Raw genomic sequence first — 22,545 nt, 5'->3', positions numbered from 1 at the left:
AAAGGACTTTTTCAGCTATTTTCTCTGTGCAACAAAACTAGGAGTGTATACTGACATACAAGTAAGGGTCATTCAGGGAGTAAGAAAAATAAAAATAAAGATGGAGCTGAAACATCTGAGATTCTTGAAATAGATTTTTATAGTACCTTATCATTTAATTTTCATCCCACAAAGCTTTTAATCTGGAAATACTCGGTGTGAAAGAAAAGTGGAAACTGTGGTTTTAAAATAATTGAAGAGAAAAACATGCACTAAGATGGCATTACGCACAGTCAAACAGTACTTGGGTTTGCCAAGAGAACTCACACAGACGCTGCTAATAATATCATGTCAAAGTCATCAGTAATTAACTAAAAAACAAATAATCAATAATCCCATGACCCTGCCACAGCAAGAACATGCATGAATCCAGACAATGAAATAAACTGGGGGAGATCGAAGCAAATGCAGGCTCAGAGACTAGCTGGGTGAGGACCTATGGCTGACACATGCCACAGCCTTCAAGTCACCCACGAGGCTGACAAGGACCCCCTCTTGCTGTTGACCCCTTCACTGTTGTTTTTTTGGTCCTGTAATTATCTTCTCTTCGCTTCATCAGCTAGCAAGGGTAGAAAGTCCAGGACGTATCTCAAGGTCCTGATCCACCTCTTACTGTCAGGGGGATTTGTCCACCAGGACACAGAAAGTAACACAAGAACTGCATGGAGGGATGTCAATGAAGCCAGGGCCCCTTCCCACTGCAAATACCACAAATGCCCTGGGAAAGCATCTAGGAAGGTCCAGACATAAAGCCAGGAACGTCAGTCTGTGAGAAGGATGAGCAGAAAGGCTGCAGCTTGGTCAGTCAGGAGACCTCCTGCAACACTAAGGAATGTGGAATTACTGCGCAGACTTGCTTTGCACCGCGTTGAACATGCATATTTTGCCGATGACTTACAAGAAGGATGAGGCCAGTAACGCAGCACAGCTGTCTGGGGGAAGACGGTGGGAGGGGAAGGGGTCCTGCTGCAGCCCGTCTAATATCGGGATGTGTGAGCCGACACTAAGTACCTGTGGAGACACTGCCACCACCCCGATCCAGGAAGGCAGGGGACACCAGGCTTAATTACAAACAGGTGACATGGGACGTGCTGAAAGCTGAACATGCTCTTGAATATCGCGTCAGGGTCAGGCCCCAGTTCCTAATTAACTGTTCTTATCAGGCACAGATCTGGTATCACAACAGCGAAGACTCCTTTCGGTAGACAGGCTGACAATCCCAACCTTCCCTGGGTATTTGCAGCTCGCTTTTAAAATGCATTAGCCTGCACTTTCAAGAAACCTGGGACCAGACATCTGGGCCTTGGTTGTTTTGTTTCTTCAGTAATAAAAAGTGAAAGAACGATGCAGCTGTGGACAAAACGTTCAGAAACACACCAGCTACCTTGTCGTACTTTACCTGTTTTCCTCTCACTAGCCTCATTCGCAGGAGCAGAACAGGACATGAGGGAACCTGGAGGAGGCCAAGAGGGAATGTTTCCCTCTTTTTTTTTTAAATTGTATTTCCAATTTGTTATAGGATCCTTGAATTGTACAACACATGGGGATCTATTCCACTCCTGACACACATGCCTAACTCCCCCCGGCACTAACGGGAATGGCGAACATGTTGTGAGAGGAGAATTGCCCCCTAAAACTGCAGGAGTGTGAACGAGGTTGTAAATATATCTCGAGGTTCTGGTAACATTAGAAACCAGCCTAGCATCTTTCTCATGGTTTATTATGATATCACCAAATCCCCTCCATGTATTTACAGCCTTGTAATTCACAATTATTCTGGGTCCATAAATGTTTTTGGCATCTGAATGTAGAACTGATACTATTATTTCACATATTATGGTACTGTCCGTGAATGCTAAATTTATTCCAGCAGAGACTCCTGGAGTTCATTCATCAGATATTTTATGCTACTGTTCTTTTAATGATTCATTTATCCTTAGTAATATTTGTATTCTGAAGTGTGGCGTCTCCAGCCGACAGCACAATGCTCTGCTGAATTATCTTTTTCTTTCACAGCATAACAAAGTAGAGCACAGTCAAATTGAAGATGGCCTTTAGTACACTGTCAGAACAATAGTGCTTACCAAGCATATCCAGACACATTTCTCAAACCACATGTAATGCTCTGGCTGCCAACATGCTCATAAAGTCATTAACCAGCATCTTAAAATGAGGGTGTGATACATACATTTAAATGTTTAGGAAAATCAAATGTGTGCTCTGCTAGAAGCTTATTTTGAATTTCAGCATCTACATCTATCAATTATGCAGCAGTGTGCAGATGTAAAAATCCACCTTGATTTTTCACAACCTGCTAAAATAATACATATTATCTATCACTAGCAGAAGCTTCTTTACGGTGTTAAGTATTTGTCCTTCATAATGTAAGAGAGCAAGAGAGAACCAAGCTCAAGCTTTACAGCGCCAAGGATTCATTTTTACAAGCAAATTATTATTAGCAATAAAATTAAGGAGGAACTTATTTTACATGGTACAGGTTTCACTAAATGAAGTAAATAAAGGTGATGCCACAGCACTCTCCTGTACAAAATCTATCCAGTTACAAGTCACGCTGTTACATTTTTTTAATATTCACTTTCTCTGTCACCCACAAACTGCACTCCAATTTATACACCTACCTTTAACCCCTCCCTTTATACACCTACCTTTAACCCCTCCCTTCCCCAACACCCTCATCTATCAATGGCCTCATCCTGCATGGATCACCAAGCCTGCAAAGACAAGCACAAGCCTGCAAAGACAAGCACGAGCCAAATTAAGCAGCCACAATGTCAATACTGAGAGCCTTAAAACTTGGTTTAAGAAGAGCAAGGATGCCAGACCCCCCCTTCCCCTTCGTGCCCACAGAGATGGGTGCTCACAAGGGCAGCACACAGTGCCGGGCAGGTCCAAGGCAGTAGGATTTTGCGAAAAGAGGAGAACAGGGAGAAAAAGCAAGTCTCCTTCAGTTTCAGATGCACAAAGGATACTTTCCCTGATAAACCCCTGTGGCATGAGATGGGCCAGCTGTAAGAATAGTGTATCTTGTAGAACAAGCACCAGCCCTTCTGAAACAGAGTGGTCAGAACCACACTAAGGTACCTAGGAAGACAGACAGGCTGGGCACGTTGCAGGCTGTAAACAACAGACAAGCTGCGTTTCTGGGCACGGGAGCAACGGGCAGGCACCTCTGAAGAGCACCGTGGAAGGAAGGTGCTGAGGAAGCTGGGTCTGGCCCCCCTGCGCCCCCCAGCAAGGGAACTGGCTCCCAGGACCGGCCGTGGCACAAGAAGAGCCAGAGCATCCCAGCGTGGCCGCGCAGGTCGCAGGCGGGGTGATTCACGAGCTGTATGAAGACAGCTCCCACTTGATTAACGGACCGCTCGAAGTCAAAGGCGACCGCAAGGCTCCCAGTCCCGGGCTCTGGCAGCGCAGAATTACAGCCCAGGAAAAGAGCCAGGCAGGAGAAAGAGGACGTCCTCGGGGCCCACCCAGCCGTACCGCAGCGTCATGTAGGTGCTCGGCTTACGGATCTCTATGCTCAGCCGGGTTGGGCTGGCTGCGTGGGAAGGATACAACACAGGGAAAAGGCGCTGGTGGTCTGTGGGGGACCAGCAGCTCTGACCAGCAGCCATGGCACATGAAGGACAACACTGATCGCCTCCATCGTGGCGCTGGGCAAGGCACGCTCAGGGGCACAAAACAAGTCCCAAACTGGGTCCCCTGGGATCCAGAAACAATATGGGCAGGGACGGAAATGAGAGGGAAGGCTGGGGAGGAAAACAGCACCCTCTAAAATCAAAAGTGGAAAAATAAAAAAAAATAAAAAGGAAAAAAAGGCAGACATTGAGATAAAGTCAGATTTAAAGCACAGCAGCGCTGCACCAGGAGGCACACGTTTTCAGTTACTGGAACAAAACCTCATGGTCAGTAAGAATTAAATGTAAGATCCAACAGTGACTAGAAGGGAAAAAATCCTGGAGAGCAGACACATGTGGGTTATTACACAGCCTGGCAAGGTCAATCTCGGTGCTAAAAACAGACAAAAATAAAAAAAGCCGTCAAACATTTTTAAAGGGACACTGTCCCACACTGGCCGCTCTTGCACGCTCTGCGAATGGTCGTTATTTTTTATCTACTTATTTTGCAATTACGCAGGCTGCTCCTGCTCCAACCAGAGGCTGCAACAAAACTCTTATTAATGGTGCAAGCTGCGGTAACTTCAGCTGCAGAAGAGCATGGGGCAGCTCCCTCCAGCTTCTCGAGGCACTAAAATTTAACTCTTCCCCCTCTCCTGCCCTGCAGCCCTGATTTCTCCCCTGATGTTTTGGAGCAGACCAGGACCGCAACTGCAAATGGCTGTGCTCCACGGCACCGACAAAGTGCCCTGTCATACCAATACATAATTGAAAACGCTGACACAGTGACAACTGCTATCAGCGCCATTCTGATAATCACGTTAGCTTGCTCCTGCTGCAGGAAGAGGGGGGGCGGGGAAAGGCACTGCGATTTAGGGGCTACCCTAAGAGAAGTTCTGTGGGATCCTGTTTGCATTTCTTGGCAGAACTTCAGTGTTTCAAAGACCAAAATACCCACCTCCTCAATTCCCAGGGGCAACACCACCACCCCCTTCTATAAGGGCTTTACGGCATGTCAAAGTTTGAAAAGAAATCCCAATTTTATCTCTTTGATAAGGCACGCTTGAAGTTCGAGACGTGTGGTGTTAAAACTCCTTTCAAGAGCCACAAATAGATGAGGCTCAACACAATCCAGTGGTGAAAGAAAAGCTTCCATAGCCAGTGCTGCGTATTAAAACGTTTTTGTCACCCCCATACGCTTCCTCGGTAATGAAGCAGGATGTCACCAGAGAAAGGAAGAAATTAACAGCACTTAAATCATCCCAGCATTGTTTGGGTAAACACGTGGCCTCAGGAAGGTCCAGGTGGCTACAGACAACCCCTGAGGACCCCGCCAGCCTCCTCCGAGGGAGGCTGAGGGGGTGCAGAGGGGAACAGCCAGGGCTGAAGGGAGAGGGGCAAGTGAGGAGGGGGAGCCCAAAGATGCTACTGGGTGCAGGGTCACCCCCAGGAGAAAGTAAGCTGTTAGCACAGGATTACCGGGGCTACATTGCACCTAACAACAGCACCACCCTTCAGCATTCAAAATGCAGCCAGCAATTGAAGCCAACAACTACTAGTTACCTTAAACCAACTGGTTAACAAACAAAAAAATGACCATTTACCTTGCCCTGTTCATGCAAGGCCAAAGTTGCCTGTCTGCTCAGCACTTCAGGTTATCTCCGATACCAAACATGTTAACTCCAAAGACAAACCAAAGGATGTAGGACCAAAGGAAGCCTTCCTGCTCGGCAGCACTCGGCAGAGCAGTCCCAGCACTGCCCCACAGCCCACAGGTGCTCTCGCTCCGCTGCAGCGCTGCCAGCATGTGCCAGGCGCTGCACAGGCACAGAAGAAAGCACCACAGTCCCTTCCCCAAGGGAGCCGTCCTCCTCCCTTCAGGCTCCGTGGGGCACAACAGACAAGCCATGTAATAGCCTCATCTACGGCAAAAGAGCTCTATCAATTGGGCTGGCTAAAATGAGTTGGAGAGGTCACTCTGACCCACGAGACAAAAAAACAACATACAGTGCACAAGGGCAGAGAGGGGAAAATGGGATAATGGGACACTCACAGGAGTTTTATCAAGATCAAAATGGCATTCAGTTAGGACAACGGGGACAGGAAGGCACAAAGAGGAGGCACAAAGTGCAGACAGAAGAAGGAAGAGAGAGGCATGGGGCACAAAATATCCAAAGTAGCTGTACTCTGAATGGCTAACAATTAGCTGGTCAGAAAATTATTGCATCAGGCTAATCCAGGCGAGCCTGAATTCAGCAGCACATGACAAACAATGAAAAAGGAGAGTCGGCGTCAGTTCAGAAGTCCCCACAAGTGTCTGAACGCAGTACAGCTGCAGATGATCAGTTTTGATAGTATTACAGTTTGACACGTTATGAGCTGATAATCTTCACCTGGAGAAGTCATGCCTGCTGCAACGCCCCTGCCTGAGAAGTGAGCTCAGTGCCTGCTGGGGCCGGGCAGCAGCCCTGCTCCGCTCCTCCTTCCAAACTCACTGCCATCTGCCCTGGATCACCCAATTTACACGGAAACATAATCTCCTAATGGGGACCCAGGATCTCCCTGCTGTGCCAATGATGAGACTGGTAAAGAGAAGGAGCTGAGAGGGTGAGCCAGTCCTGTGGCACTGCCCCTGCCCGGCAAGCTCTACTGTTCAAAAGAGCAAAGTTCAAAAGAGTGAAGCAGAAATAACCACTGGAAAACCAACTATGGACTGGGGAAGGGCAACTGCCAAACCATGGCAGTAAGCCATGAAGTAGCACTAGATTTTCCTGGATTTCACTGAGAAGATCCTAATTCTACCCCCAAACACATGACTGTGGGGAATGAAAGACAGGACAGGGATAATTTCTAAATTTTCTTCAAGTTCTTCCTCAGTGGATCCAAACTAAAGTGCAAAAACCGCAGCAAAGCCTTTAGCAAGCCCCAAAATGTGGTCATCCATCAGTAATGCCACCAGCATGGGAACAGGAGAGCCCACAGTGTGGCAACTTCAACCACGCGTTTTGGCGTCATAATGCTTCACGAAAGATGGATAAAAAGAGCGGTGATGACAGCCTGGGGACCCAACCTGGAGCATCGTCATGACGGCCTCGTGTGCTGCAGGGGTGCCGACTGCTGGCTTGCCACGATCAGCCTTCTGCCACCTCGCTGAGCCTGGCACGGGGCGCTGGCTCCTCGGCTACACCCAGACAGCACCTCAGCCCAGCTGAACCCAAACCTGCAGAGCCTGTGAGTGCTGAATTCAGTCATTTTCCCCTCCGTCTCTTCTCTCAATTTCAGCTCTGACTCCTCTATCTTTTATTTCTTTTTCTAAAGACACATTTAGAGATGAAACCATTCATAACTGCCTATCCACAGACAGTTTGTGGCAGCATAATTGACAATGAGTCTGCTGCAAAAATGAAAATGCTGTTTTAATAACCTTGGCCTAAAATACATTCTGTTGTATGCCTCAAAGGGTTTCAATAAAAAGTCAACCTGTAGAGACATATTTTCTTGGCTTAAACAACAATCCAAAGCATATAAATGTAGTCCAACTATAATGACATATTTATAGGCCAATAAAGCTTACACTGCAGCTTTCATACTTCACTTAAAGGAAGTCTGTAAGAAGCAGTGTTATATAAAATAATTTGAATTTTTGTCGAACTATAGCCCAAGGAATACAAATATGCAACTTTGCCATATTTAACTGATAGTGTTTACATTGCTTAGTTGCTAAAAATTTTGTAAAATGAAATAATTTCTCATTTGGTGACTTCCCACTGGTTTACCAAATATGGGTATACAAGTCCATTTATTACAAAGAAAAATCCCCTAAATAATTCTAAAGACAAAAATAAATAACTAGCGGCCTTAGTAGTGAATGATTTAATCAGACCAATTCTTCTGGAAAAACAGGTTCTCATGTTCATTATGAATAATACATTCCTGAGCAACTCTATTTTTATATGCTGCATTGTTGTTATTCTTTGTTTTTCTCAACATTTGAAAGAAATATTCAGAAAGCTATGAATAGTCTTAAGATATAAACTGCTAGCATTCAATATTGACATATTTGTAGAAAGGGACAGAATGTATAACATAAATACCTCAAAATGCAGAAAGAAATAATTCTTAAAAATAATTTCTCAGGCTGAAATCTTGAAGCTTACCAAAAAAAAAAGAAAAAAAAAAAGAAAGAAAGCCATTGCTAGATCTTTTATTTAATACAGTCCTAAGGAAAAGTTCTGCATAATTCACTAGTGATGAGAACAATGCCATTTTACAGAAAAAGAAAATCTGCAAAAAACAATGAAGGAAAAGAGAAAAGAAGAGAAAAAGACGTGAAAAAAAAAGACTAGAGAAGAAAGAAAAAAGAAAAAGAAAAGGAGAACAAAAAGAAGACAGAACTACATAATTTGAATTAGGGTCAACTTTCAATTCTAGGTGCATAGTTTCTCTGGGTTGTGCATTAACCAGGCCTTATTTTTGTCTAAGCAAATGCCACAGAGCATATGCTACAACGTGTAAGCTGCTCATATACCAAGGCCCCGCTTTGCCTGGTTATTGTTTAAAGCCACCCTGCTCCCAACATAACACGTTTAATTAAGTATATTCACACAGTGCCACTTCTGTGGTTCTGTATCAGCCATGTTTTCATTTCATCGGGGTTCTTTCACCCTCCACCACTTCTGGATAGTTTGTGAAAACTGATTTTGTTTCTTCTGTAGTTTTTTGAGGGCTTTAGTAGGGATATAATTTCCTATTACTTTCTGCAGCTTGGTACAAAAACACCTAGTAGGAAAAATTTCAAACTCTAATCACTTTTATGGGGTTTTTCTGTAATGGAAACATGCCATTTCATAGGAAAAAAGGGGTCCACGAGATCACCTTGCTTATGTAGGCCTTTTCAACACACGTTCCAGCAACTTCCTCGTCTACAGTCACGGTTACATATGAGCCTCACTAGCAGACTTGTGCATGGCCTGCCAGACTAGCACAAGAAGGGATTTGTTCCCTTCAGACCTTCTTGCCTGTCAGCTGCAGGTCTTCTTGAACCCTTGGTTTTACTCCCACCAACCAGTCATGAAGAAGAAACAGCAATCGTAATCAAACATTAGTCAAAACACCCTTTTCTACTGAAAAAAAACAAAACAAAACAAAACAAAAACACCAAGCATAAAGCCAGAGCCACTGACAGAAAATAAGCAACGTCGGAATGTGGGTTATCAAAATTATAACATATAGTTTGGATTCCATAAGCATTTTCAGTATAACCCTTACTTTCAAAGGGCTTAACATGCAAATATAAGCTTTAGGCTTAAACATTATTTTCTTTGGCTCCTAGGGTAGGTAACAGCAATTTCATAACTCACCACAAGGGCCTTCTTGTTTGTTAAAAACAAAACCAAGAAAACATTAACACACAAAGTTCTATCTGAAAAACATTAAGATTCTTTTGACATAAGAAACAAACACAAATAAATGTAGTATGCAAACAAGATGCCAGGGCAATATCAGAGAAAATCACTGCATGTAATTATGAACCAGAAGAAACCACACGGAAAAGCAAAGGAAAAGAGAGAGAATTGCATGGGTCTTTTTTTTTTTTTTTTCCTGGAGAGGTAATGAAAAATAAGATCAACTTTCAATTGTACTTTAATCTTCCAACCTACATATCTAATGGTGAAATGCAAGATTGACAAAATCACTTTACCATTTGGTAAGATCAGAAAAACGAGATGCAGAAGATAAATCCTCTAAGACAGATCTTCAGCACAGTGTAAATTGGCTTCGACGCCAACACAGTTGTGCCATTATGAAACCAAACTTGGCCCTGTATCTCCTGCTCACGTAGGTACAAAAGCATTTGTTCACATGCATTGGCCTTAACTTTTATTTTCTTACCTTTCAACCATTTACGTCTTAAATTTGTCTTTAAACTCAGAACGTTTGTTAAAAGTTTGGTTCAACAGAGAAACGTGCCTGGGATAACAGCTATCAGGCATCCAAGGTCCTAATACCACAAATAGGCATGTTTACCAGCAGGAGACCCATCTCCCTTGGAGAGGCCACCCACCACAATTTCAGAGATCTGAGTGTCTTAGAGGTGTGAAAGCAGTCACAGAGCTGCAAGCCTGTTTGCAACCATCCAAAGTAGCAGAGCTACCGTATCCCTCCCTAAAAACAGCCAGGAAAAAAAGCGCGTCTGTCGAGTACAAACCACAGCCAGAGAACAGCGGAGCACACGCAGAAGGCCTAAGCTGTGTAATAACATAAATATTAGAAGAAAACACACCAGGCTCACAAGAAAACACATGAGCTACAGAGCAGTCTCTGAGGAAATAGTGGACATCTCTCTACTGAATAAAACACAAAGCTGATCGTACAGAGCCAGGACAAACACTAAAAAGTGGAAACAACCCTGCACTTCCAAAAAGATGGGATTTAAGAAGTGAAAGGCCTTCAGTCTCTCCTTCCTTGTGTAGGAAGCCTAGAGGAGATGTGTCATATTTCTTTCACCATGCTGCACTGCTTTGACCTGACCCCAAGGCCTGCACAATCCCAGGGAAAACCCTTGACAATTCACTGTGTTCCCATATTCGAGATTTGAGCCTTAGAACTCAGTGATACCTCTACAGAGTAGACAGGTAGTACAGAGTTGCCCCACATTAATCTCCAAGGAGTCAAGATGCAGGGCAAGCAAGCCTGCAATGAGCTCACCACCAACACCCATCCCACTCAAGTATCTCATCACCACACCTCTGCCCGAAGCACAGATATACCCTGGGAATCGGCAACGGTTTGGCAGGATTGGGCTCATCCACCTCTAAAACACAGCTGAACACAAGCCGCTCCCCACAGGAGAAAGCAAGGGACACTTACCAAGGTCAGCCTTCTCCTTTAGGATGTCTTTGAAGTTCAAGCCGCTGTTGAGCGTGGATTGTCTATATCTCATCAAGGCTTCCTTCTGTCCATTCTTCCCCACATCCATTGGCTTAACCGGCTCAGCCCGGAAACCACACTTCCACTTGGAGAAATCGGACTGGGCCCATTTTGCCAAGTCTTCAAGCTTCACAGTGACTTTCTCTGAAACAGCAATAACTTCATCCTGCAAGGAACAGTCAGATGAGAATGCAAAATGTCATGCAGGGCTCCACAATGGCTGATAAACTCTTAACGCCACCCCCCAAAAGGCGGTTGGAAAAGCCTGTCTTGTTGGCAGATTAATTTTCCTGTGATACAGAATACCTAATACTTCATTTATTCCTCCTGCCACCTAAGTGGAAATATTAGTTGTTTACTTGAAGCAACTACACATAATCTAAAGACAATTTCTAAGACCAGGGCAATGATCCTAAAAGGCATTTGAAATACAGGTTGCCAAATCACATTCTGTATAACCGAAAGCCTTGAGGGAAAGTTTGTTTTTTAGGTGCAATTAGCTGCAAATGTAAAAATTCATGGCTGGATGACTAATGGTTATAGCTAGTCCTGAAATAAATGGACTAAGTAAATCTCAGATTCTTGGAACTCTGACTCACCAGAAAATTCCTGTGTTTATGGTACATTTTCCCTTGGCTTATACACAAATATTGAATTTAACTTTTGTCCTAAAAATTAAATAAAACTGTGATGTAATCCCAAAAGAAATACTACATAAATGTTATGTGCTTCCCACCAAAAGAAACTTGCACATTCTCATGTTTCTGAAAACCCTTTTCAAGATCAGAAGAGAACTGTAATTTTTTTCCCTTCTTAAACATACATTCTAAGAAAAGCACTTAAACCTAGTTTAGCCTCCAGAACATATACTTGAATTAAACAGCTCTAATTGCTGAATTTTATCCTTCCAGGAAACAATCAACTCCTCTCAGTCATGATGAATAAGCAGAATGTTTTATAGCTGACTGTAGTAAGCAAGGGCTCGAGAAAGCCTCAAAAAATAAACATACAAACATACATAAATATCCAGGAAGATACACTCCAGATTTTTTAGTTAAAATAGCAGAAATAATTTATGTTTAGCAGAAATAATTTATGTTGTAATGAGAGCTGGCTGCCCACCACACCTTGCACTCTGCACATTTCTAGCACTAAATAAGGTTACAGGTTCTTGAAATAAATAAACCAGAATCCAATTTTCCTTCCAAATAAACACAACTATTTGCAAAAGGGAAAGAAATTCTTTGAGTTATTAAACAAAGAGAAAAGCATGATTGATTCTCTCTGTGTGTTTTTTTTTTTCCACTGAACACATTCCTCAGGAAATAAAATACTGCTCAATAGGAAAAAAATAATAAAAAAAAAAGCTCTATTGTGATAAGTTACACACAACACAAAACCTGAAGGATATCTGGTAAAAAAGCAGATCTGATATTCCACTCTCCCTCATATAATAAAAAATCGCTTCATAAGCAGGCACCTTCATTACATTTAGTGCAGTAACATGTATTTGGTCAGAAATGAAAGGCATGCTAAGCAAGCTTGTAATAAAATCTTTTCCTTTTATCATTGCACAGCATAAGAGCTTCCACCGAACAACAAACAATAGCGGTGATGTTTTAAACCTCTGTTTATGACAAACGTCAATACTTTGTAAACAAGTGTTGCATACTACAAAGTACAATTTCAATGGATGGTTTCACCCAATTTCATTACACCATCCACTTGAAATAATAATAAAAAAAAAGCTGTAGTTGCTATCTATTTCATAGCTATTATGTGGTGATTAATAAATGTCAGATGAAAAAAAAATATATATATATATATCAGCAGTTTGTGGATGAAGTTTTCTTTCAGGATGTTGCACACAATCACCAACCCCTGTACTATTTCTAATATTAAACACTAGAGCACTTTAATAAAAACCTGACTTGGAGATCAGACATGTTTTTGGTTGAAATATTATTTTCCAAATAGCTCTCATGATCAAATGATTATGATTTCAATTACTAGTTTCTTCATATCCTTTCCAAGAACTGGTATGACTAATTTTGGCTGGCATACAAAGTAAGCTGAGCAGACAATTTATTAACCAAACGAAAAGTACAATCACTATTACATCATCAATGAATAAACTTGTTTTCCAGAATACAACCTTCACACACACACACACACACACACACACACGATGTGTACATAGGAGGAAAAAAAAGAAGCCCTACTGTAACAACAGTGAATGGGTGCCAGCGCAGCTGCCTTCACAAAATGGCGCTGGGTGTCTGAGCACAGCCGCAGTGGCACAGAGGGGTGCCCAGGAAGGCAGCACAGAGTGGCTGTCTCTGTCACCCTGCTGCAGCCACGTCCCCAGAGGTGACAGGTCCCCGTCACCCTGTGGCAGCCACATCCCCAAGGGCACAAAACGGGCAGGGACGCCCAAGGAGGGTGGCTGACTGCAGGCCTCATGCTCATGGCAGCTGGGCCGGGCCTCAGGCTCCAGGGAGGCGCTGCCGCGTAATGGCGGCCCTCACCTCATGCCTGTCGGCCTATCAGGGCCTACCCTGCACCCTCTTAAAGCTGTGGCTCCCCCACCATCAGCACCCCCAAAACTGAGCTGTTCCTGATGCTGAAGAGACACTGTTGTAGTCCTCCAGCTCACATGAAGCCCAGGCAGCTCCAGAGGAGGCCATTTTCCCCAGATCTTGGCCCCTTGCTAACACAAGAGGTCATCTGCTCCCATGGCACCCAAACTGTGGTCACCTAGCTGCTCCATCACCTTTGCTTATCTACGTATCTTGCCACCCTTTCACACACCCTCAAGCAACCTCCCCATGCATTGTGGTCAGACCCGAACTGGGAGTGGTACCGGAGGTCACCCGACATGTCCAGGGCAGCCCCCTTCCCCATTTGACATGAACCACTGCACACCCACTTCTGCAGCCCTTCTAGAGGAACCCTTTCAACGAGATGACAAAGGAATACAGATGTTGAATAAATAAAAACCAGGTACGCAGTGACACATGACTAACAAACCTTTAGAAGATTAAAGAAATCTGCTGTATAGCCTTCATGTCATTCATAATTATATCTCTGTGTAAACATGAAAACCACCCACGTCGCATAGAGTGCATATATATATATAAACAAAAATCAACTTGTAGTGTATTAGCTATGCTCTGAAGTGATACGTTTATGAGGTCTCCATTGCCTGGTAAGTCTTTAATTGCAGGTTTTTTCCTGCTACACCAAAACTAGATTTACAGGAGGAAACAGTGAGTGCCGATTTCAGCTCTGCTCAGGAGCGGGATTTATCTCAGGTGCTCCTTTATGGATGCTGGTGGCCAATGGGAACATTTTTCCCAGCCACATAGTTGTCGTATTCTTGAAATAGATACTGACTATATAAAGAGGCACTTTTTCTTCTGTTTCTATAAAAGTGGGTATCTAGTCAGCCTGTAATTTCAGCACATCTTAAAAGACTCCTGCACGAAGCAGAATACTTTCATCTATTGAGTGGAAAAAGGGGAGACGGTTAAGAAACGGCGATGATACAAACTGTCCTCATCCCTCGCTTGTTTCTGAACAGCATAATCAGATTGGCATTTTCGGAGAAGAAATCCAGGGAGAAAGGGACAGTATCTTCTCGAGAGCCGTTATGCTTAAATATTATGTCACTGTTGTCTAAGCAACCATCACGGCCTCCTGCAAGCACAGACCACTGTATTGCCTGACTCAGCAGATGGCTGGAATACTTACATTCAAGGAAAGAGGTCAGGTAGTTAGAATAGTTTAAAGCGGATAATTATTTTTTAGAAGAAATATTAACTCTTACAAGGCAGGGAGTCACAGGGCACCACAGGGAGGTCGTACATCTCGACTCCACACCCGCGTATGCTACATCACAACTTCTCACTCATTGCCAATAACTAGGAAAGATTTATATTTTAGAGACGCCAAGGCAGCTTTAAAAGAATTACGGCAACTGAGATATCTCAAAATTTTGACGTGCTGAGACTGTTTTCACTCCAGCGCTTCCAGAGGTCACTTAAGGAATTCTGGAGGGCAAGAGCGATCCAAACACCTGCTTGGCTGTCTCCTAACATCAAATATGTGGCCTGGAGAGAAAGGGGAGACGCACTGTAAAAACTCTTGCCAATAATTATAGGAGACACCTCGTGTCATTTATCTGATCAGTCCGACTTGCATTAGAAAACACCTTCAGCCTTTTTACTGAAACCTTTAGGACAGCAGATAGCTGAAGATGCATATTTTACAACCCAGTACACTGCCGATGAAAACACATTCATCCACAGGAGCAAAAAATACATTGTGACTCTTACGCACTGTATTCACCACAGATAATAGAACTGCATATTTCACTGGGACATAAAGTCCCCTGTTATTCAGGGCTTTTTTTTTTTTTTAATATATCCCATGTTTTTTTTAGTTTTCCACAATTTAGGTGAAAATGCCCTTCGCATAATTTGCACAACAATGCTGCTCTCACCCCAGGAACCGGGCACTCTGTTCTCTGCCAGGCAGGAACTGCTGCTCCCATTCTACAGAAGGGATCACAGAGTCACAGCAAGCCTCACGGCAGGCTCCCACGTGTGGCATGGGCAGGTGAAACTTTCTTTCTCCTTTCCTTGCTTTGGATGCCTCACACGGTGATGTGTATCCGTGCACGGCCCTTGCCCAGGATGGACGGAGGCATCCTGCAGGATGTGGGGAGTGGGGCTGGCAGCCTAGAAGGTACCAGTGTGAAGGGACCCAGGGTGACCACCGCTCTGCACCCATGAACCCCAAGGAAAGCCTTGAAAAGGGAAACGTGCACAGCCCAAGAATTCACCGGGCACATGGGAGAATTTTAAAGAGGCCAAGGCAGAAACTTTCATCTGTTAATCCTTCCCTAATTACTTTAAAGGGCTATAATGATCTCGTTAAATTCAGGTGACAGGTATTTCCCCAGCCTCCTGCACTATTTCCCCAGACTGTGCTAGGCCCTACGTGGCTGGCTTAAACTCATGCTGATGGTGAACACTGAATCCCAACAAGTTCTCCCCATCCACCAGCATCTGAGACCAAATAGAAGACAGCAAAATTAAGGACGCAGGTGAAGCCCCTGAGGTCGCGATTCCCTTTGTGTTTGTACACAACTATTTCTACGTAACTCAGTATTTCCAAAGCGAGACATGCAGTGCGTCCCGGGGCAGGGCAGCACCGCGCTGTTGTAGGGTACTTTGTGGGATACTGGTCCATCTGGGCCAGAAACGGATGGAGATGGAGCCCTCAGAGGGACGGCTGCAAGCAGCCAGATCTGACATTTCTACTGCCAGCCTCTTTCTCCATTTCGTTTCTTTTCTTTTCTTCCTCCGGCCCCCGAGCACAGGTTCAAACTGAATTTCTATCTGTCACTGCAGATAGAAGTTCTGACCAAAGCGAGAATAAGCTTCAGTCAAAGTGTTTTCCCATCAGATTGTTCACAGATCTCGAAGAGTTGTTTTAGTTTAGGCAAGTTCACAAGCAATTAATTCCTAATTTTGCCTACTACAGTTACAGTACGAAGAGCTTTCCTTGTAGATTACATAATTATATTTTTCTTAACAAGGAGTACATTGCATTAGCAGGTTTAAATTATGCAAGCTTATTCTTTTGTCTTTTGTTATATTGTGTTCTATTGTGCTAGTAAAACAATATGTGCTTTAATTAGCAAATATCTGTAAATAATTTACTTGCTTTTCATACAGCAGAACAATGGAGCCAATTTTCACATACATCCACTGAGCATGTCTAGTGGGTTTCTTGCCAGAATCTTCCATTGTTCAGTATCTGTATCAATCTGCCCATCATTAGCAGCTAACATCTAACAACCCAGAAAGAAATCAAAGTTTTGGCCCCCAGGAGCACCCCCAGCCCCCCCCCGAAACCGAGGCCGCAGTTTGCGAAGGAAGATTAAAATATCTAGAAAATGAAAACAAACTATTTTATTATCTATATTACCCTGGCACCTTCACGTAGAAACATGGATGCCTGCCAAGCACTAAGGTCATTGGATTCATGCCATAAAATGCCGATGTTCATCTGACCTTCTGACTGCTTTTTAGCTACAAAATAAAAAGCTCAACTTGATATGACACTACGAATCACGCAAGCGTCTGGCCTCTGCAGGGTTAAATCTGGGCGTGAACCCACACTGCACACACACACACACATACACACAAAGGAAAAAAGCTCTTAAATCAAGAGTGGATGACTGTTCTGAGACTTAAGGCATTGTTATTTTGAATGCGAATGAAAGGGCCAGAACAAGCATTGCAAGAATATTTCAATTATGTATTTCCCAGAACTACATCTCTGAGCAACTAATGCAAATATTGCTCCCATAACAGTAGAACTTCTTCCTGAATAAAAGCATATAGGAGCGTGAATCAGAAGATACTTTCTATATCACACGCATATTGTTTGAATATTATTAAAAATGCAAAATCTATGTATGTGTTACTCTCCTGAGCAATACAGTAATTATGATTAAGGGACAAGCAGCACAAAAAGAGCCAATTTATCTTACTTGTGCTTAGGAATACTATTGTGTAACTAAGCAACTAAAGACAAAATATAGTCTAATTAATTCACTCCTATGCTTATTTAAAAGACACAATTAGAACTTTTTTATTTTCCAGCCTGCACAGTATCTCAACATGCTTGAGGGTGTACCATGTGAAGCCTATTATTCTCCAAAGACAAGAGTTTAATGTTTAGTGCCACTGATCAGACTGGGAACAGCAACTCCGGAGAGCAGTGGGTGTATTTTCACAGTCTGAATGCACTGGGAAAGGGAGGGAAAAAGGAGAAATGCAAAAATGTGAAAGAAAAAGGGATCTGCCTTGAGTGACCAGACGCGCCAGATTGCTGGCTAATGGCTAGCAACATGTGGCTTCTCTGAGTAATATCCCTGCCCTCTTCTTCCTTTGCCAGCATATGCTACTGGTGGCGAGAGAGATAAAAATATACAGAGTGGATACGCAATTACCAAAACCATGATATTTTATGACAAATGCCATTTCTCTAACACTGCTATTACAGTGCGCCCGATTTCCAAAGCTGAATTACTCTGAGCAAGTGTACGGTGGAGATTGATGCTATTAGCATGATTTTTGAAGCACCCTTTAATAATCGTAATCTGCATGTTCGAAACGTGTTGCCATTACCCGTGTTGACAGATACAAGCATAAGGCATGCACCACGGAGACCAAAACGGGGCCGTTCGCGTTTCAAGTGAGAGCGTACAGGATCCCGCGCGTGGCAGAAACCCATAGCCGTGCGGAGGGAGCAGCACGTGCCCAGGGGGTGGCAACGAGCCGCGGTCCTCGCGCACGCAGACAGGACCTGGCCGCCCAGCGAGCCCCCGGCCGCCAGCCAGGCCCCTCAAGGGACGCTGCTGGCATCTGTCCCCAAAGCGTCAGAGAACGAGCCCGCTGCACGCCTTAGCTTTCTGGAAGAATCTCTGCAATTATAAATGACATACATTTATAGAGTGATGACTTTTTTTTTTTTTCAATTAGTCTGAAAATGCAAAATACTGCTAGGGAAATAATTACAGGAAACTAGCTCTCTCCTCTCCTCTGTATGAGCAATGCTTACTCATGTAAATTACTTGCATGAGTAAGGATTATTTGCAAGGCGAAAAGCATTGCATCAGATCCCCAGTTTGGGAGAGCAGATGAAATCAACATGAGTTCGTAGTAAACTTAGATCCTGATGAATGAACCAAAAGCAGATTCCTACTGACGGTCCAGCCTAAGCAGAAACAACATTTATGATGATGCGGGGCGATGCACAGAATGTCATACCACGTGAAATAAATCAGTCGCTTGTTTGGGGCTTTTTAGGAATTGTACACACTGCATCACAAACCGTCCCTGGATTTAATGAGCATCGGCTTTGATATCTATTTTTAAGCCCAGCCTAATTAATGCCAACACCTTTAAAAACATGAAAATACAAGGCACTAATAAGCACGTTGCTCTGGAACTGCTTCTGCCAGGGTCAGCCCCTTCACAGCCCTGCACTACCCCTCAGAACAGAGGAGGGTCTGAGCCTGAGGAGGTCTTGCCCAGGGCTGGGAGGCCGCAGCCAGCCCCTGCCCCCAGCACGGCAGGTCCCAAGCACCGGGCAAGGGGCTGGGCAGCGGCTTTCATCAGCAGCACAACTGCACAGCCACCCCCTCGGGGCCCAGCAGCCCCCAAATGTCCTCCTCTGAGCCCACAGGAGGCGCTCGCCCCTCCTGCACGAGGTGACCCCATGCGCAGCCGGTGCCTTCGTCAGCGCAGGTCTCCCTGAGGCCCTCCTGGGAGCAGGGGGTGAGCTCTTCATCCCCGCTGGGCCTTCTCGCTTCATCCCCCTCAGCGCCACACCTGCTGCAGCTCCTGGGCCCCGGTGCTTCAAAAGCAGCGGCAAAGTTTTCAGCAGGGCAGAGCAGAACTCTTCTGGTGCACCCAACGCTGTCCCCCAGGGCAGCGTCGCTGTCCCTCACACAGCAAGACCCCCGTCCTGAGCCCAGCGCCATCCCTGCTCGCCAGGCTCCCCGTGCTGGGAGGCCGTGGGCTTCGTGGCCTGCAGCAGCGTCTCCCTGCCGGGCCGGGGGTGCTGGAGCCCAGCCGCGGCGGCAGCGGGGGGCACGCGCCTCAGCTCCGGCCCCTCAGCGGCCTGGCCCTGGGCACACGGCGACGTCCGGCTTCAGCGGCGCTGAGGGTTATATTTAAGTCTGGGTGATGAATTCAGTTGGCTATAAAAAGACTTGTATTTACACTTATCGCTGATTAGCTCAAACATTTGGCAATCAGATAAAATACGCCATCAGAGATTTCTGAGTAACAGAAGCGTTACATACCTCCTTGCTCACTCTCCCTCCTTGCAGCCACTAGCTGAGTATCGTCATAGTGTCAATGCTGCTGTTAGAAAAAAGCCGGCGGCGAGCTGCCTCTATTAACCACGATGCTAGCGCAGAGAGCTGCCAGCCACCGTGCCTAAACCTCTGGCGGGCTCGACCCAGGCCTGCCATTCGACCAGCCGCTCCCCGACGGATGCTTTTATTCACAGTGAGCGCCTCCGCTGCCCTTTGACACTGGTGGGAGCCTCCGGACAGCACACGCCGCAGCGCTGGCTCGCCTCACCCACAGCCCTACTACGTACAGCACCAGGCGTTTCGGCCCACCGCTCCTTCGCCAAGCGAAGGTGTCCGACACCCACGAATTGCCTCTCCCCTCAGCTGGGAGCAGCGTGTGTCCCCTCACGCGGGAGCCGTGTGGGGAGCCGCGGAGCCCGGGGACGTCACCCACACGGGGGGCTGTGGCCCACCTACAACACTGGGGGAGCCGCAGACCCCCCGTCCGCCTCCCGCGCGGCGCCAGCCAGCACCGGCCTTTGTCTGCCGGCTGCGCGCCGCTGAGCAGGAGTCGCATCCTTGAGAACTATTAAAAATCAATGCTAAAAATCGTTCCGGTGTCTATAAACAAGTTAATGGAGTAAGTGAAAACAAAGTACATGTCTTAATGGGAGTGTTATGTTGCCCTCTCTAGGCCCTGGCTCTCAGTGCCGGTTTCTGTAGGCTCCCTGCCAGAGAAGTATCACTCAGAGCTGTTGCTGTTGCTGCTGCTGCTGCTGCTGCTACTCTGCTAATGAATGACTAACTTAGGCCAGAGGGGAAATGACATCACCGGGGTGTAAAACACAACTGCATTAGGAAACTTTTTACCTGCTTTACATTTGTCATAATTATTCTACACAATACGATGAGCATTTGCATAATTTCGAGGCGTGCCATTATCTTAATTGAAAATTGTTTTCATATGGTTGAATAATGCGGAATGACATCAGTTAAAGCCCCGGTGAAACGCACAAGGATAATCACGCGGCTAATTACTAGCGGTGTTTGCATGTAAAAATAAATAAAATCGAGCATATTATTAGGAAGGTGCACGCAGCTGAGAACTCTCGTACCGGAGCAGCGTTCTGCTCGTAATGGCAGGATTAATTTTCTCTGATGTTCCTACCACAGTAACATGAGCCGATCATTACGGCGTATTAAAATGATTTGTGTCCCTTTCCCCACCCCCCTTCCCAATATCGCCGGCGATACACGCGCACGCACACACGGCGCCCCGGACGAGCCGCACGCAGGCACAGTTTCACAGAGTCGCCACGGGCAGGTCCCGAGCATCCCTCGCTCGCTGTCACCCCGGCGGCTCCCGGCGAGCTCCCTCCTCGCCCCGGCGGCGCCCGCGGGGCCCCCCCGCCAGTTCCCACGCGGGACCCCGGGGCCGGGCGCGGGCGGAGCGGGGCCGGGGCGCGGGGGGGCGCAACCTGCGCGGCCCCTGCCCGGGCTGCGCGGCCGAGCCGGCGGCTCCGGCAGGCGGCGCGGAGCCCCCCGCGCCCCTACCTGTCACCGCTCACCTCGCCCGGCGCGTCCCCGCCAGCCCGGTGCCTTTTGATCTCCCTCGGCCTCCATTTCGTAATTTCCGCCCTCCCCGGCGCACCGGCTGCCGCCGAACCGGCCCCGAGCGCTGCACGCGCGCCCCCCCCGCGCCCCCTCCTCTCCTCTGCCCCTCCCGGCGTCCCCGGCCCGGCCGGGCCCCGGCGGCGTAGCGGGGGGTCGGGGCGAGCCCCGCACTCGTGCCCCGCTGCCGGGCCGGGGGGCGCCGCGCCCGCCCCCCGCCCGCCCGCCCGAGTTCCCGGGCAGCGCGCACCGGAGCGCCCCGACGGCGCGGCCCCTCCGCGGGCACCGGGGGGACACGGGGGGGGCCGAGCCCAGGCATGCAGGTGGGGACGGGATGGGGACCGGGGGGGGGGCGCGGGGGGGGGGGGGGGGGCCGGAGCTGCGTTTACCACCTCGCCATGGTCACTGGTCCTGCCCTGGGGGGTGTCCTCGGGGAGAAAATAAAGTTTGGCGCTGGAGAGAAGTTGCCGGCTGGTGCGCTCCTCCCAGAGCAGCTGCAGCTCCGCGATGCAGGCGGGCTCCTCCGCGCGGCACCGCACGAAGAAGAAGTCGCCGAGGGAGAGGACCCGCGCCCGGCCGCCGCCGCCGCGGCGCTGGAAGCGGAACGCCCGGTAGAAGACGTAGGGGCCGTGCGAGCCGCACGGGGCGCCGACCCACTGCGGGGAACAACAACACGGCGGCGGCATCAGCGCCGGCTCCGCGCCGCGCAGCGCCGCGCAGGGCAGGGCGGGGGGGGCGGCGGAGGGAGGGAGGGAGGGAGCGAGGGAGGGAGGGAGGGAGCGAGGGAGGGATGGAGGGCGGCGGGGGGAGAGGGAGGGCGGCGGGAGGGGAGGGAGGGAGGGAGGCAGCGAGGGAGGGGAGGGGGCGCGGGGCTGCGCGGCGCTGCGCGGCGGCGGGGCCGCGCGGTACCTGCAGTGCGCTGCGCTCCATCGCGGCTCCGGCGTGATTGAACTCAACATTCTCCCAAACTTGTTGGCGTGAATGGAGCCCGGCAGGTCCTGGCAGGGCGAAGCCGGCCCCGCCGCCCGCCGCCCCCCGCCGCCGCCGCCCCCGCGCCGCCCCGCCGCCGCCGCCGCCCCCCGCCCCGCCGCGCGCCCCGCCGCGCCCCCCCCGCCGCGCGACCCCCGCCCCGCCGCCCCCGCGCCGCCCCGCCGCGCCCCGCCGCCGCCGCCGCCGCGCGCCGCGACGCCCCGCGACGCCCGCCCCGGCCCCGCAAAAATGCCCGGGGGCGCCGGCGGGGCGCGGGGGGGCGGCGCGGGGCCGGCGGGGGGGCGGCGGGGCCCGGCGGGGCGCCCCGCGATTTTTGGGGGGCCGAAAGGGCGCGCGGGCGCGCTGCGGATCTGACAGGACCTGCGTGTATATGTCTAATATAAAGCCCATTTCCTGCGGCGCGAGGGGCGCTGCTCGGCCCCGCACCGCGCCCGCTCCGCACCGCTCCGCACCGCA

General features: G+C 47.9%; 1 protein-coding gene across 3 annotated transcripts in view; it reads right to left on the bottom strand.

Annotated features, from left to right (window-relative positions):
* The window catches only part of ARID5B (AT-rich interaction domain 5B), a 116,608-nt gene extending 94,477 nt beyond the window's left edge, over positions 1-22,131 (bottom strand). The window contains exons 1-3 of one of the 3 annotated variants that reach the window (XM_080597443.1): positions 22,009-22,131; positions 21,492-21,755; positions 10,548-10,773 (exon numbers count right to left, since the gene is read on the bottom strand). In XM_080597443.1, coding sequence (XP_080453569.1) covers positions 10,548-10,773; positions 21,492-21,755; positions 22,009-22,029 — 511 coding nt within the window. In that variant the 5' untranslated portion in view covers positions 22,030-22,131. Of the gene's footprint in view, positions 1-10,547; positions 10,774-21,491; positions 21,849-22,008 lie in introns of those variants that run through there. The other 2 variants (XM_080597444.1, XM_080597442.1) reach the window with 2 other exon arrangements.
* Between the last annotated feature and the right edge of the window lie 414 nt (positions 22,132-22,545).

This window comes from Anser brachyrhynchus (genome assembly GCF_964034855.1).
Source record: "Anser brachyrhynchus genome assembly, chromosome: 6".
Taxonomy (NCBI): Eukaryota; Metazoa; Chordata; class Aves; order Anseriformes; family Anatidae; genus Anser; species Anser brachyrhynchus.
The sequence above is the reverse complement of the archived record's forward strand: the minus strand, read 5'-3'. Positions and strand labels throughout refer to the sequence as shown.